Consider the following 16,701-nt stretch of genomic DNA (forward strand, 5'->3'; position numbering starts at 1 on the left):
GGGACGCCTACCACAGTATGGCATGCCAAGCGGTGGCATGTCTGCACCCGGGATCCGAACTGGCAAACCCTGGGCTGCTGAGAAGCGGAATGTGGGAACTTAACCGCTGCGTCACTGGGCCAGCCCCTGGTCATCTTTTAAAAACCAGCTCTGTTCACTTTTGAATTGCATAAATTCAGACACATTACTTACCCTCTCTTGAGTCTCAGTCTTCTCGATTGTAAAAAGAGGATATTAGTATTTACCCTCTAGGTTTATGATAAGGTTTAAATGCTTGCTTAGATTTTTATGAGAATTAAATGAGATAATTCACATAAATCTCTGAGTATACTGCTTAGCACATTTAGTAAGGACTCAAGAGAAATGGCTTCCGTAAGTTAATAATCTGGATTACTTTTTGGTCACCTAAGTGTTATGTTCTTTAATGTTTATTCCTGGACCACATGAGGATTCACCTGTTTTCCTAACAGTTTATTGCATGCAGCCTGTGATGTCATCCACAGTCATTATTTTGCTTCAAGTTGCTTGATGTGGCATGTTTATATTACAGCTGGTTTACAAGGTAAAATCAAATGATATATTGGAGAAACTAGCTTTGAATTCTGTGGACACAAGTGAGCAGACCGAATGGCAAACACTTGTAGATGAAGCTAAGGAAAATCTGCATAAAATCCAGGTGTGTTTTCCGTGTCATGTACTAGAGTATTCGGATTGGTGGGTTGATCAACATTAGGTTGCCTTACTATGTCTGGCGTTTGTGAAACAGGATGATGAATTTGTGGTGAACTACTGCCTAGAGGCTCAGTGGATAACCTATGAAACAACCCAGGAAATGCTAAATTATGCCAAAGCCAGGGTAAGTTTTCGTCAAGTTTGTACATATTAGTTCATCTTACGCAAAATAAATCATTTCAAAAAAAGGGAATTCTTTTTCTATCATAAACCTTTTTTTTTTTAGTGAGGAAGACTGGCCCTGAGCTAAAATCCACTGCCTATCTCCCTCTTTTTGCTTGAGGAAGTTTGGCCCTGAGCTAATTATCTGTGCCACTCTTCCTCTGTTTTTTGTATGTGGGATGCCTACCACAGCATGGCCACAGCGTGGCTTGATGAGTGGCTTATAGGTCTGTGCCTGCAATCTGAACCTGCAAATCCTGGGCCACCGAAGTGGAGCATGCACACTTAACCTCTACACCACCAGGCTGGTCCCATCATAAACCTTTTTTTTTTTTTAAAGATTGGCGCCTGAGCTAACAACTGTTGCCAATCTTTTTTTTTTTTTCCTGCTTTATCTTCCCCAAATCCCCCCAGGTACATAGTTGTATATCTTAGTTGCAGGTCCTTCTAGTTGTGGCATGTGGGATGCTGCCTCAACGTGGCCTGATGAGCCGCGCCATGTCCGCACCCAGGATCCAAACCAGTGAACCCTGGGCCGCTGTAGCAGAGCGGGCGAACATAACCATTCGGCCACGGGGCCGGCCCCCATCATAAACCTTTTTTAAAGTGCATTTTTGCTGTAGATTGTTCCCCTCAGTGACCTTTGAACACCATTCCTAGTTATATTCCTTAAAGTGAAGGTGTAACAGATGGGCAAAACGTTGTGAGCTGTTTTTATAAAATGCATTACTTTTTAAGATATGTGATTTCTTTATTGTTCAATGTTCACCTCCGTTCAATGCAATTTCACTTTTAAAGATGATTTTTTTCCTTTAGTTCACAGAAAACCCATTTTCTTTCATGAAAATAACATAGCAGATATTCTAACTGTTTCTTATTGTTCATCTTAGCTTTTGAAAAAAGAAGATAAAACCGTTCCTATCTATTCTGATGGCTTAAAAGAGGTAATTACCCTAGATTTATAGGTTAATTTAGGCTGAATGTACCTTTACAATGTTTTGCAATTCAAGATAAGCCTATATTTTCTTCAAGAGCAAGTTATTTTAATACTTGTTTTCTTATCTGCAAAATGGGAATAATAATAGTACTTACAGGATTATTTTGAGGTCAGATGAAATAAGTTTACATAAATCATTTTGCATAGTTCCTGGCATTTGTTAAGCATGCAAATAAATGTAAAATGTGGTGATGATTATGATGGTACTAAAAATACTTGTGTGTGCGCACACGTGCGTAAGTTTTTTTAACTCTTATCTCAAAGTAAATTTTTGATATAATCCAACTAGGTTTTGCCAGAAGGACATTGATAAATCAGTGGGAAAACTGATTGATTTTGAAGGACATCTGCAATTAATGTGCAAATATCTCCCTCCCTTTTGCAGTTTTATTAATTGAATGTGATTGGAAATATTTCCATTATTCCAAGTTTTTTTGTTTTGTGTCAAAGGCAGTCATATTTATGGGAATTGACCTATAATATGCAATAAAATGAGAATATGTGCAAGACTTCTGAAACAGAATGCCTAACTTTTTGTGTTTTTAATTTTAACATTATTGCCCACAACTTTCAGATTATCAAGTTGTTATTTTTTTTTAGGTACTAAGGGCTCATGCGAAGTTGACTACTTTTTATGGAGCATTTGGACCAGAAAAATTCAGGTGTTTACATTCCTCATTTTTAATTTTTAGATCATGAGTTAGATTTAAGTTTGGAATGTCATAAAAGACATAGTATTGCTCTGATTGAATTTGTGATTCTGGGGGTGTTGAGTGATGGAAAATACTATTTTTCCTGCTAAGCTTTAGCCACTTCCTATACCATCTATGAAAGTGATACATTTGAAAGGCAAATTAAATGCACATATCTTGGCCTTAGCAATTTCACTTCTGGAAATTGATCTTATTAGATAGACTAACGTGTACCAAGAATATCATTATTTACACATGTGAGATATAATTACCTTAAAGATAAAAACAAATTTATTTATCAGAATAAATTAACAATGAAGGGAAGCAGGGCTGGCCCAGTGGCACAGTGGTTAAGTTCACACGTTCCGCTTCGGTGGCCCAGGGTTCGCTGGTTTAGATCCTGGGTGCGGATGTGGCATCGCTTGGCAAGCCATGCTGTGGCAGGCGTCCCACATATAAAGTAGAGGAAGATGGGCACGGATATTAGCTCAGGGCCAGTCTTCCTCAGCAAAAAGAGGAAGATTGGCCGCAGATGTTAGCTCAGGGCTAATCTTCCTCAAAAAAAATAAAATAAAAAAATAAAGTGACCGGCATGAGGAATTTAAAAAAAATAGTGAAGGGAAGCTTAATTCTTTACCTTATAGCTAGTCAGTTATCCCAATGCTATCATTAAACAGTCCAACTTTTCCCTGATAATTGCCTTTATTGTATGCTAAAAATCTGGTGTCTATTTGTCTGTCTCTGGACTTTGATTGTATTCAGTTGATCTTATCTCCCAGTTCGTTCACCAGTAGCAAATAGTTTAAATTAATGTAGCTTTAAATTGTCCTGTTATCTGGTAGACTAACCCTACTATCCTTTTCTTATTTTCCAGAATCTCTCATGTTTGCTTTGCTTTTTTTTTCCTCCCCAAATCCCCCCAGTACATAGTTGTATATTTTAGTTGTGGGTCCTTCTAGGTGTGGCATTTGGGACTCTGCCTCAGTGTGGCCTGACGAGTGGTGCCATGTCTGCACCCAGGATCCAAACCAGGGAAACCCTGGGCTGCCGAAGTGGAGCGCACAAACTTAACCACTTGACCACGGGGCCAACCCCTCATGTTTGCTTTTCTGTATGACATTTGAATCAGCATCAGCTTATCTAGTTTAAAGAAATCTTATTGGGATTTTTAAAATTTTTTTTATTGGGAATGTGCTGAACCTAAGATCAATTTGCGGAGAACCAGCGTCTTATAAAATTGAATCTTCCTATTTAAGGACAGTGTATGTCTTCCTACTGAGTCTATATATTTTTTTATGTTCCTGGGTGGTATCTACCCAGTTGTCTTCATACAGATTTTGTACTTTTGTGTGTGTGTGTGTGTGTGAGTAAGATTGGCCCTGAGCTAACATGTGTTGTCAATCTTCCTCTTTTCGCTTGAGGAAGAGTGGCCCTGAGCTAACATCTGTGCCAGTCTTCCTCTATTTTATCTTTGGGATGCTGCCACAGCATGGCTTGATGAGTACTGTAGGTCCACACCTGGGATCCGAACCTGCGAACCTGGGCTTTTGAAGCTGAGTGCACCAAACTTAACTACTATGCCACCAGACCTGCCCCAAGATTTTATACATTTTTTAATTCATTTTTATTTTATCTTTTTTCCTACTGTTATCAATGAGACTTTTCTCCATCATATTTTAAAAGGATATAGAGAGTTATTAATTTCTTTAAATTACTTTTTAACCAGCTACCTATTGAATTCTTTTATTATTCATAGTAATATTTCAGCTGATCTTACTTTTTCTAAGAATTTAATTATATATTCAAATAATGATAATTTTGCCTCATTTTTTTCTCATTTTTTTTCCTTGCCTAATTTCATTGACTGGCAATTGTAGGACAATATTAAATCATGGTAGTAATAGGCATCCTTCTCTTGTTCCTGACACTAATGGAAATGCTTCTTTTGGTTTATCTTTTAAGTATGGTATAGGGTTTTTGTTTGTCTTTTTATCATTTTAAGGAAGCTTTCATAATCTATTTCTGAGTTTTAATCAGGACTGAGTGGTCATTGCAGCATTGCTGATAATAGCAAAAGAGTGGAAGTAACCTAAATGTTCAACTGTGGAGGACTAGTTAAATTATAGTGAACCCATGACATAGAATAAGAGGTAGTCCTTAAAAAGAATAACAGTTATATGTGCTGATTTGGTACAAGCACCAAGATAATATAAAATGAATCTTTCTTTTTGGTGAGGGGGGGTTGGCCTGAGCTAACATCTATGCCAGTCTTCCTCTATTTTGTATGTGGGTCACTGCCACAGCATGGCTTGATGAGTGGTGTATACATGGTCGACACCTGGGATCCAAACCTGCAAACCCTGGGCTGCAAAAGCAGAGTACACCGAACTTAACCACTACACCACCGGGCCAGCCCTTAAAATGAATTTTTTAAAGTACAGATGGTATATATAGAAAACTCTCTTTCGTTTAAGAAGTAAAAATGGTTGCTTGTATATGCAGTGATTATCTCAGAAAGGACCTATGAGAAGAGATATGGCTTCTGGGGAGGATAAAGGAGTTCTGTAGGTCTGGGATAAGAAGGAAACTTACTTTTCACTTTATAATCTCTGGAACTGTTTTTTTCAACTTTTTGAGGGAAAAAAACTAGTTAATGCATGATACTATCCACTTGTAATGTATAACCTTAATATATTTTTTTAAACTACTAATTTCTTCCTCTGACTTTGCAGTGGTAGTTCTTGGATTGAATTTCTGAATAATGAAGACGACCTTAAGGATATTTTTTTACAGCTAAGAGAAGGAAACCTTGTTTGTGCACAGTACCTTTGGCTTAGACATCGGGTAATATATTTTGCATTTTTTTCTTAAAGGCTTTATAGTTCCTGAGATAGATATCGGAAACTAAACAGGGTGGCAAGTGTAACTAGGTAATAGGATGTTTTCAGATTGTTTGATAAAATATGACCCATCCCTCTTAGGATATTAACTCGGAGGAAATATTAAAAAGATACGATAGGAACTTACTTTATCTCATTATTCAGTCTAGTTAGCTCCCAAACTTAACTCAAAAGGTGATTTATTGATGGGCTTTTTTCTATACTGTTGTTGGAGAGGGTGTTCCTGTTGCAGCTCAGATTGTGGTGAAGGATTGCCCATTAAAATTGCTGCTCTGAATTTTAGCATATGACGATAGGTCTAAAAAGTAGTATCTTAGTGTGATGCCGTTAATGGGCAGGTTCCTTGTTGGGATTTGTACTATCACCTCCACTTAAGTTTTCCTTAGAATGCTATCTCTGCCACCTCATTAGTTATTTGGCACTCACTGTCCTGAGATTTCATGGAATTTGTGGCTCCCAACTTGAATTATTTGTATAGAGTAAATCAGCTTTAGTGCTCATTATTAAATTAGTAAAATATTTCTTGAAATAACTTCCTAGTAGGTCTTTCCCTTTTGGAAGGCTGTCAGTTTACATTTGTCAGATAAATCTTAATTTCTCACACTGTATAATTTAGGCAAACTTTGAGAGCAGATTTGATGTGAAAATGCTTGAGAACTTGCTGAACTCAATTTCTACACCAGTCTCTTTGCAAAAGCTTTGTCCATGGCTTAGAAACGATGTCATCCCATTTGTGAGAAAGACTGTACCTGAAGGACAGGTAAGTTGCCTTCAGTATTTCCACTTTGGATGATTCAGTTTTATTCTTTTTTCTTTTAAGATTGGCACCTGAGCTAACAACTGTTGCCACTCTTTTTTTTTTCCCCTGCTTTTTCTCCTCAAAGCCCCCCAGTACATAGTTGTATATTCTAGTGGCAGGTCCCTCTAGTTGTGGCATGTGGGACGCTGCCTCAGCATGGCCTGATAAGCGGAGCCGTCTCCGCCCCCAGGATCCAAACTGTGAAACCCTGGGCCGGCAAAGCAGAGCGCACAAACTTAACCACTTGGCCACGGGGCCGGCCCCTCAGTTTTATTCTTTATGTTATATCATTGAAGATTAAGTCATGCTAATACCAGTTAGTTTGTTTTAGTGTCTCTTTTGAAAGATTATCATGGAGGTTTCAATTTATTTCAGTGATTATCTATCGAGTTTTGTTTTTAAATGATAAATCTGTTTCAGAAAATTCTTGCAAAATGGTTGGAGCAAGCAGCCAGGAACCTTGAATTAACTGATAAGGTAATACCAGTATAATTGGCACTAGAAAGACATTTTGAACACTCCTAATGGCATAAAATATTATTTTTAATGGTCTCTAATATTTTTTTTTAAGGCAAACTGGCCAGAAAATGGACTTCAGCTGGCAGAGGTGTTTTTTACAGCAGAAAAACCAGATGAGTTGGGATTGGCATCCTCTTGGCATTGGATTTCCTTGGTATGATATGGAAAATGAATTTTTAGTAATAAAACATTCAACTTATGTTAAAGGGTTTGTCTGCATGTCCTGAGAAATATATTCACTTCTTAAATTTTCTGTTTCTCTTTTCTTTTGTTGTGTACTTTTTTTTTCTTAAAGATTGGCACCTAAGCTAACAACTGTTGCCAATCTTTTTTCTTTTTCTTCTTCTTCTTCTTCTCCCAAAAGGCCCCCCCGTGCACAATTGCATATTCTAGTGGCAGGTCCCTCTAGTTGTGCTATGTGAGACGCTGCCTCAGCATGGCCTGATGAGCGGTGCCATCTCCGCCCCCAGGATCCAAACTATGAAACCCCAGGCCGCCGAAGCAAAGTGTGTGAACTTAACCACTCGGCCACTGGGCCTTGTTGCATACTTTTAAAATCCACAAAAAGGAAAATTTGCTCTTTTTCTTCTTGATATTTCTGTTACAACTTCAACGTATTTTAATGTACCATTTTTTTAAAAAAATCTTTTATTGCGGTAACATTGGTTTATAACATTATATAAATTTCAGGTGTACATCGTTATGTTTCGATTTCTGTGTAGATTACATCATGTTCACCATCCAAAGACTAATCACAATCCATCACTATACACATGTACCTAATCACCCCTTTTGCCCTCCTCCCTCCCCCTTTCCCTGTGTTAACCACCAATCCAATCTCTATTTCTATGTGTTTGTCATTGTTTTTTTCTTCTACTTATGAGTGAAAAGATCATACGGTATTTGACTTTCTCTCTCTGGCTTGTTTCACTTACCATAATACCCTCAAGGTCCATCCATGTTGTCACAAATGGCCAGATTTCATCGTTTCTTATGGCTGAGTAGTATTCCATGTGTGTATATACCACATCTTCTTTATCCATTCGTCCCTTGATGGGCACCTAGATTATTTCCAAGTTTAGGTTATTGTGAATAATGCTGCGGTGAACATAGGGGTGCATGTATGTTTATGCATTCATGTTTTCATGTTCTTTGGATAAATACCCAGCAGTAGAATAGCTGGATTGTATGGTAGTTCTATTCTTTTTTTTTTTTTTTGAGGAAGATTAGCCCTGAGCTAACTGCTGCCAATCCTCCTCTTTTCGCTGAGGAAGACTGGCCCTGAGCTAACATCCGTGCCCATCTTCCTCTACTTTCTATGTGGGATGCCTGCCACAGCATGGCTTGCTGAGCGGTGCCATGTCCACACCTGGGGTCTGAACCGGCGAACCTCCGGCCGCCAAAACGGAACATGTGCACTTAACCACTGCGCCACCGGGCCGGCCCCCAACTATTCTTAATTTTTTTTTTTAATTCTTTTTTTTTTTAATTGAGTTATTGATAGGTTACAATCTTGTGAAATTTCAATTGTACATTAATGTTTGTCAATCATGTTGTAGGTGCACCAACTATTCTTAATTTTTTGAGGACTCTCCATACTGTTTTCCATAGTGGCTGCACCAGTTTGCACTCCCACCAGCAGTGTAAGAGTGTTCCCTTCTCTCCACATCCTCTGCAACACTTTTTGTTTCCTGTCTTGTTAATTATAGCCATTCTGACAGGAGTGAGGTGGTATTTCCTGTAGTTTTGATTTGCATTTCCCTGATAATGATGTTGAACATCTTTTCATGTGCCTGTTGGCCATCTGTATATCTTCTTTGGACATTTTTCTCTATTGAATCAACACCAAAAGTGAAACAATATATAAACATACTCCTAGATAGTATACAATCAGGTGTCACTTAGCGATGGGGATATGTTCTGAGAAATGCGTCATTAGGCATTTGTCATTGTACAAACATCATGAAGTGTACTTACACAAAACTGGACTATACTCTTAGGCTATATGGTACTAATCTCATGGGACCACTGCCATATGCAGTCCATTGTTGACAGAAACATCATTATGCAGTGCCTGACTGTAATTGGGATTTTCTGTATTAGCAGCATTTCACAGTTCTTTAAAAGAACAAAACTTAATAATACATTGATTAGTTTTCAAAGGCTGTATCAATTAGGTTTACTTCTTTTATTTAAACTAGTAAACTACTAGTTCTGGTTGCATTTCTGAGACATTCCAAGAGCTATTATGGCTTAAGTACCAATGAATTTTTTTTTTTTTTTTAAGATTTTTTTATTTTTTTTTTCCTTTTTCTCCCCAAAACCCCCCAGTACATAGTTGTATATTCTTTGTTGTGGGTCCTTCTAGTTGTGGCATGTGGGATGCTGCCTCAGCGTGGCTTGATGAGCAGTGCCATGTCCGCGCCCAGGATTCGAACCAACGAAACACTGGGCCGCCTGCAGCAGAGCGCATGAACTTATCCACTCGGCCCCGGGGCCAGCCCCCAGTACCAATGAATTTTTTGAAAGATCAAATTGAAAAAAATCTGGAACTTTCTGACTGAAAAAAATAGCAACGTTAGAAAGGGAAATAAGATCAGGAATATTGATGTTATAGTTGATGTTAATATGAGATTAATGAACTGAATTCATTATTTGGCTTCTAAATTTCTTATGTTCATTTCTTTTTCCCTTCAGGTTTCTAAAAACTAGAAAGCATTTGTTATATTGAAAACAAAGTATATTCTTACATTTTAAAAAAGTTTGTTGGGGTACCATAATTTAGTTTATAAGGTAACATATGAGACATCTCAGTATAATCTCAACTCTGAAGTTTTAAGTACTTAACACCAGCAGGTATGACCTATGTAAGGTCATAATGTACATTATTAAATTGCATTTATTCTTTAAATTCCTGGAGCCCAAAAGTAAATAATAAATTTCCTCCTACTTTCTGATACGTCAGATTCTTGTTGCTAACTGATTCTATGCTGTTAAAAATAAAATGAGAATTTTTTCTTTAAGCTTCAAGCAGTATATTGATGTATAGTCAATATATGTGATAATGTATATTGATCATTATACTATATTTTCCATAGAAGAGCTTTTTTCTCTTGCTATAAAATACTACTTTGTCTTTTCCCTGTAAATTTCCTTTTATCAATATTGAAAGTTCTTTTGTTTGTATATAACTTTAGGAAATGTTATAGCTTTATATATGGTCATGATCTATGTAGATGGGACATTGAGGGCCATCTAAATGATGTTTGCTTACCTAAGCATATTGGGGTTCTGAAAAAATATTCCACTAATATTAATAGTTTTTCTATATTTTTTAAGAAGAAAATTTCTTTCAGATTTCTGTTGGATTCTGATCTGTTAATTTGTACTAGTTCATTTTAGTTAAAATTACACAAAATTTAAGGGTTTAAATTGCAAGTTTCCTCTTATGTACATAATCATAATCATGGTCATTTCTTATTTTATCTGAAGTAATTCTGACCTTTTGTATATTTCCATCTCACACTTTTATTTCATATTCTTAACTATTTTAACACTTTTGTTTTAGAAAGATTATCAAAACACCGAAGAGGTATGTCAGTTAAGGACTTTGGTAAATAACTTGCGAGAGTTGATCACATTGCATAGGAAATACAACTGCAAATTGACCCTCTCTGATTTTGAGAAGGTAAATGTCTAGATTTATCAGAATTATTATTATTTTTTATCATAGCCAGTATGGCTAGAGTTTGCAATTATACCATCTTTCTTTTGGCATCCAGGAGAATACAACCACCATTGTATTCCGAATGTTTGATAAAGTGTTGGCCCCAGAGCTTATTCCTTCCATCTTAGAGAAGTTTATAAGGGTTTACATGAGGGAACATGACTTGCAAGAGGAGGAACTTCTCCTACTGTACATAGAGGTAACTTTTTCTTTTGATCTAGTCTTTTCTCTTGGGTCTATGCAGTGTATGATTGTATTAAATATTTAGCTCTTTAAGGAATGTCATGTTTACTGTTAGGATTTATGCAGCTTATTGTATTGGTTAAGAATGTGGATTAACTCTGCTACTAATTGACTGGTAACTTTGAGCAAAATGGGATCATATTAGGACTTTCTCCAAATGTTATTGTGAAATAATAGCATGAGCTCAATAAATATTAGCAATTATTTTTTGTAGATATTAATAAGCTGCAATAATCTTATTTGTAGATTCTTCAGGAATATTTCCTTCTTAAGTTTTTTGTACCATATAAAACTGAAGGCCAAAGTTTGGCAGTTTTGCATTTTTTTGACCATTATTCAACATTCATGGCTAACTAGAAGCTTTTGGTTTTTTACACATCCATAAAAGCTATTTATCGATATCTATATGTGTTTTACTTTTTTTTTAGTGAGAGTTTTAAGTTAAAAAAATATATGTTTATCTGTTTTTGAAGGATTTATTGAAGAGATGCAGCTCAAAGTCCACATCACTCTTTGAAACAGCATGGGAAGCGAAAGCCATGGCAGTAATAGGATGTTTATCTGACACAGATGTAAGTAAACAACGACCACGTAAATTTCCTTTTGAACATTGCATCTTTTCTTAAAACTTTTTTCTGATCATGAAAGCAACATATATTTGTTAAGACTTTATGTAGTATGAAAAAGGAGTAAAAAGAAAATAAAAACCATCCATAATTCTATTTTCTTAATCATGAAAATATAAAAGTTTTCTCATTCCCACCCCCAGAAGAACCGCCATGGACAATTGGATCCATACGTTTCCAGGCTTTTCTATGGTTTTACAAACAGAGTCATTTTTTAATATGTTATAATATGCCTCTATCTTGACTTGGCACTGTTATTATTCACCATTATAAAATATGAATAAATCATGAAAAGTATTTTTTAAAACCAAGACTGTAGAAAGTAATGGAGCTATATGAGTTAATTTTCAGCAGAGAAAATACTTTTCTGAAATTTTCTAAATAATAAAATTGCTCTTTATATATGAAAATTGGAAGAAATATAAGCTTTTGTAATATTCTCGAGCTACCATACAGTAGGTGTCAGACCCCCTCTGCAGCTTGGGCAGTGTCATTAATTTGTATGAAACGTAAATCTGAGAGCTATTCACCATCAATGTGTGCATATCTTTGTAGCTCATATTTGATGCTGTGCTTAAGATAATGTATGCGGCAATGGTTCCCTGGAGTGCGGCTGTGGAGCAGCTGGTGAAACAGCACTTAGAAATGGACCATCCCAAGTAAGATTACAGTCAGCCAGATAACTTTTTTGGTGTTGGATAAACGTCATCAAGTGTTTTGAGTTCACGTTCATTTATGGTTTCTATCCTTTACTGTGTCCTTTAGTATTTCATAAAAAAGACAATCTATGTTAATATCCATAAATTTACTTTTAGAGTCAAGTTATTACAGGAAAGTTACAAACTCATGGAGATGAAAAAACTTTTACGAGGCTATGGAATAAGGGAAGTGAATCTTTTAAACAAGGAAATAATGGTAAGTGCAATCGTTGAAGAGTCTTTTAATCCCTTTGCTCCATTTCTAGGGCAACATGGGAAATTTAATGAGGATTTCGTATTCTTAAAGGTTAATGGAGCTGAGTTCTCCGCTGCCTCCCTTTGTTAGACAGAATGTCAATAGAGTGTTCAGTTGCTTATTAGAGTAGTAAGGACAACAGATAATAAATTAAGAGGCTAAAGGAGTATCTCAAATCATCACGTTGTACACCTTAAAAATATACAATGTTTATTTGCTAATTTTACTCCGATAAAGCTGGGGGGAAAAAGGAAGTCATAAAATTCAGAATATAAATTGTGTTTTAATTTTTCATGCATCTTAATTTTTTGCTGCCTTATTTTAATGAGTACTTTGTCTTATGAACAAATGATTTCTGGGTTCTCTCTGAGATTTCATAACAAAGAAATGTATTTGTTGTCTCTATTTCAGAGAGTGGTCAGATACATTCTCAAACAAGATGTCCCATCTTCTCTAGAAGATGCTTTGAAGGTGGCCCAAGCATATATGTTATCTGATGATGAAATCTACAGTCTACGGATTATTGACCTGATTGATAGAGAACAGGTATGAAAGTTTAATATTGTCCTTTCCTATGGTTTCTTTGTTAGCTAAATCCTTAAAAACTCAAAATAATCAAATTATCCAAATAGATTAGCCTAAATAAAGTTATACCAAGATGAAAACTTCGAATGTTATATTGGCCATGTTTTTCATGTCTATAGGTTCTTTAAAGGTATTTTGTGGATTAGTTAATGGGCTTTCATACTCTTTGGTAGTTAACAAAACTCAGACTCATGTTTTATTTGTGCTATAGAACCCTTTGATTCCAGAATAGGATATGGGTTTCCTTTTTGTATTCTTAACTGTCTTGATTTCTATATAATTCTATAACCAGAGGCGTGCCTAGGACTTACAAAGGACAAAGGTGGTATTTTAATTTTTTTGTTTGCTGTCATCAAAAACAGAATTTTCAGATTTTTAAAACATTGTATCGTGATCTATTTTTCAAGATGATGTCTTTTCATCTTTAAATAGAAAAGAAAGAGGTAAGTGCACACTATCCTTTGTGCAAAGGTACCAGCTGTTTTTTTCTTCCTTTCAAACACTGTTTATAGGGTGAAGACTGTGTCCCTCTCTTGAGGTCTTTGCCTCCTGCTGAAGCCGAGAAAACTGCACAACGAGTAATCATCTGGGCACGATTGGCATTACAGGAAGAACCAGATAATTCTAAAGAGGTGAGGTTTTCACTAAATAAAATATAGATAAGTGTAGTTTTTATGGGTAGTAATCACTAGGATAGAAAAGATAGACTTACGAATATGAATATCTGCTCTTCTCACCGCTCAAATGGCCTAATGTAAAAATTCCTGTGTAAATAGGCTACATAGAAAAAAAAGCCAAGTATAGCTGCTTTGGAGCAGTGGCTTGCGCCAACACTGAATAATCTGGGATCTGTAAATCAGAAGGGTTAATCGAAATAGTAGTTGTACATACAGGGTTTTCCATAGTGCCTTGCAGTGTAAACAATGTTTTGCATTGTATGGGACGTAGAGTCATTTCTATCACATAATAATGTCAGCCACAGAACCAATGTAAATCTAAATAATCTTAGGACGTTGAAACTTAGAAAGTTTCAAGAGAGCTAATTTACTTCTTTATAGAGATAGGAAACAAATACCTACTTTATCCAGGATAATTGAGTTTTTTAAACCTTTAAAGATAGATACCTACCTCTTAATCTGTCCCAGCAGTCCACTTCAGTAATTTCTTCTCCTTGAGTGAAGTGAGTTGTGTGTTTTTTAACATCTATTAGTGGTCTTATTATGCAGTGGTCATTAGATTAAATAACTTTAAATGAATAATCCACTTCCTCTTAATGACAAAGTTGTGAAGTAGATCCTGTTGTTAGCTTCTTATAGATTAAGTTCAAAAACTAAAATTTCTTTTTGGTAGAGGAAGATTGGCCCTGAGCTAACATCTATTGCCAATCTTCCTCTTCTTTTTTTTCCCTAAAGCCCCAGTACATAGCTGTATATTCTAGTTGTAAGTCCTTCTAATTCTTCTATGTGGGATGCTGCCACAGCATGGCTTGACAAGCAGTGTGTGAGTCCGTGCTCAGGATCCAGCCTGGCAAACCCTGGGCTGCCAAAGCAGAGCATGCAAACTCAACTACTACGCCACTGGGCCAGCCCCCAGAAACTAAAATTTTAAGATAAATGACTTTCTCAATGATATTAGAAAGTGGTAGAGCCTCAACTCAAACTCTGACACCAAAGTCTGTGTTCCTTTTTTTTTTTCGCTGAGGAAAATTCACCCTGAGCTAATGTCTGTGCCAATCTTCCTCTATTTTGTATGTGGGTTGCTGCCACAGCATGGCTGCCGATGAGTGGTGTAGGTCTGTGCCTGGGAACCAAACCCAGGCCACCGAAGTGGAGTGTGCCAAACTTAACCACTAGGCCATGGGTCCAACCCCTAAAGTCTGTGTTCTTAACCATCAACTTGCACAGAATCTCATAGTGAATATGTTTGAGTACTTTGTATGGGCCTGGCCCTTACATACATACGTACGTCATGTCTGTTTTTTTGTTTTGCTTTTTTAAGATTGACCCTGAGCTAACATCAGTTGCCAGTCTTTTTTTTTCTTCTCCCCAGAGCCCCTCATTACATAGTTGTGTATGATAATTGTAGGTCCTTCTAGTTCTACTATGTGGGATGCCACCTCAGCATGGCTTGATGAGTGGTGCCACATCCTCGCCTGGGATCCGAACTGGTAAAACCCTGAGCTGCAGAAGCAGAGCATATGAACCTAACCACTCCACCATGAGGCCAGCCCCTATCATCATGTCTTTTAATTAAAGCTTTTCCCTCTTTGATTTTTCTTCACTTTAAAAAAAAATCCTTTTTAGTCTTGAAGATAATGATTATTTGACTTCTGTTCTCTGGACTAAACAAGTTCAATTCTTTAAAACTTTTCTGAATGTTTTGTTTTTTAATTTTTCCTTCTTTTCTCCAAAGCCCCCCAGTACATAGTTGTGTATTCTAGTTGTGAGTCCTTCTAGTTGTGGCATGTGGGACACTGCCTCAGTGTGGCCTGATAAGCAGTGCCATGTCTGTGCCCAGGATCTGAACCCGTGAAACCCTGGGCCGCCGAAGTGGAGCGCACAAACTTAACCACTCGGCCACGGGGCCAGCTCCTCGAATATTTTTTTCAAATAATAAAAACTGAAAAAACCCGAAACGTCTATAGCTAAAAGGTTATTTGGGAGAGTTGCATATTCTACAGGATTTCTAAATCATATATCCGAGAGTCCATACTGGTGTTTTTTGTGTTTAGCTTATGTATTATTCAATTATGATCCATTTCTTGGCTGCCCAACTCCCTCTAACATGGACCTCTCATTTTTTCAACCATTTTTATTGTTTTTTCTGATTCCATGTTTTTTTTGTGTTTGCTTGTGTGTATACTACTGAAGTGGCAAATAAAGAAAGTCGATTTCATTTTGTATTTTTCTTTTTAGGACAAGGCCTGGAGAATGTCTGTGGCGAAGACGTCAGTAGACATTCTTAAAATACTACGTGACGCTCTGAAAGGTACATTCTACCTCTGTCCTCTCATCTTGGTTTTATTCTAAAGTTTATCCTTTTCAGAAGGGAGGGAGCATCAGTGACAGCTCTCATCCTTATCCACAGTTTTTCTGCCTCTGATTGTCTTTATTGATGTCACTCATTTTTCTTCATGAAAACTCTTGCTTGCCTTATTCTTTGATTAATAGTGTAAGAACTGAAGCATCTAAGATCAACTTATCATTTGTTTGTATGCTTCAGTAAGCTATTTAATGCCAGACTAGATTTCTTTGGTGCCTTGCACTTATTCCTCATGTTTGTCACTTATCATTTGGTTATAATCAGGGGAAGAACCATTTAAACATGGACTTAAATAAAACAATTAACGAAATAACTGTCTTGGGAAAAAAAGAGCTATAATTTATTTTTTAAAAATTGCTGTTTCTCTTATAACGCATAAACTTTTCTACCTTCAGAAAGAATAGATTTCTTTTTGTACTTAAATTGTCTTATCTCAGCATTTCACAAGAGGTACTGAAGACTTGAGATAAAACCAAAGCTAATTAAAATTTTACCTTTTAAAATTTTAACTTTTAACAATTCTGATAATCTGGGAATTTGGATATCTGCTCTAACTCTTAAAACTTTAATTACAGACAATCTGCAGAAGAAGGATGAATGTGAAGAAATCTTGAAACTGTTTAAAAGTGTTGCTAGCCTGCAGGTAAAGATGTTAAGCTATATTCAGTGCACTTGACGCAGATGATCAGTCCCTCCTTAAAATTTTCTGCAGTAGCCTTCAGG

The 16,701-nt window shown here is 36.5% G+C and overlaps 1 protein-coding gene across 1 annotated transcript in view; it reads left to right on the plus strand.

Moving 5' to 3' along the window:
- Positions 1-16,701, plus strand: part of KNTC1 (kinetochore associated 1) — a 73,807-nt gene that overhangs the window by 24,087 nt on the left and 33,019 nt on the right. Inside the window, exons 17-33 of the mRNA XM_023647239.2 lie at positions 551-676; positions 767-856; positions 1,785-1,838; positions 2,492-2,553; positions 5,316-5,427; positions 6,100-6,243; positions 6,703-6,759; positions 6,854-6,955; positions 10,370-10,489; positions 10,584-10,727; positions 11,245-11,343; positions 11,953-12,056; positions 12,213-12,312; positions 12,763-12,897; positions 13,449-13,568; positions 15,852-15,924; positions 16,554-16,621. Coding sequence (XP_023503007.1) covers positions 551-676; positions 767-856; positions 1,785-1,838; positions 2,492-2,553; positions 5,316-5,427; positions 6,100-6,243; positions 6,703-6,759; positions 6,854-6,955; positions 10,370-10,489; positions 10,584-10,727; positions 11,245-11,343; positions 11,953-12,056; positions 12,213-12,312; positions 12,763-12,897; positions 13,449-13,568; positions 15,852-15,924; positions 16,554-16,621 — 1,710 coding nt within the window. The remainder of the gene's footprint in view (positions 1-550; positions 677-766; positions 857-1,784; positions 1,839-2,491; positions 2,554-5,315; positions 5,428-6,099; positions 6,244-6,702; positions 6,760-6,853; positions 6,956-10,369; positions 10,490-10,583; positions 10,728-11,244; positions 11,344-11,952; positions 12,057-12,212; positions 12,313-12,762; positions 12,898-13,448; positions 13,569-15,851; positions 15,925-16,553; positions 16,622-16,701) is intronic.

The sequence above is a fragment of the Equus caballus genome, chromosome 8, assembly GCF_041296265.1.
Source record: "Equus caballus isolate H_3958 breed thoroughbred chromosome 8, TB-T2T, whole genome shotgun sequence".
In the NCBI taxonomy this organism is placed as follows: Eukaryota; Metazoa; Chordata; class Mammalia; order Perissodactyla; family Equidae; genus Equus; species Equus caballus.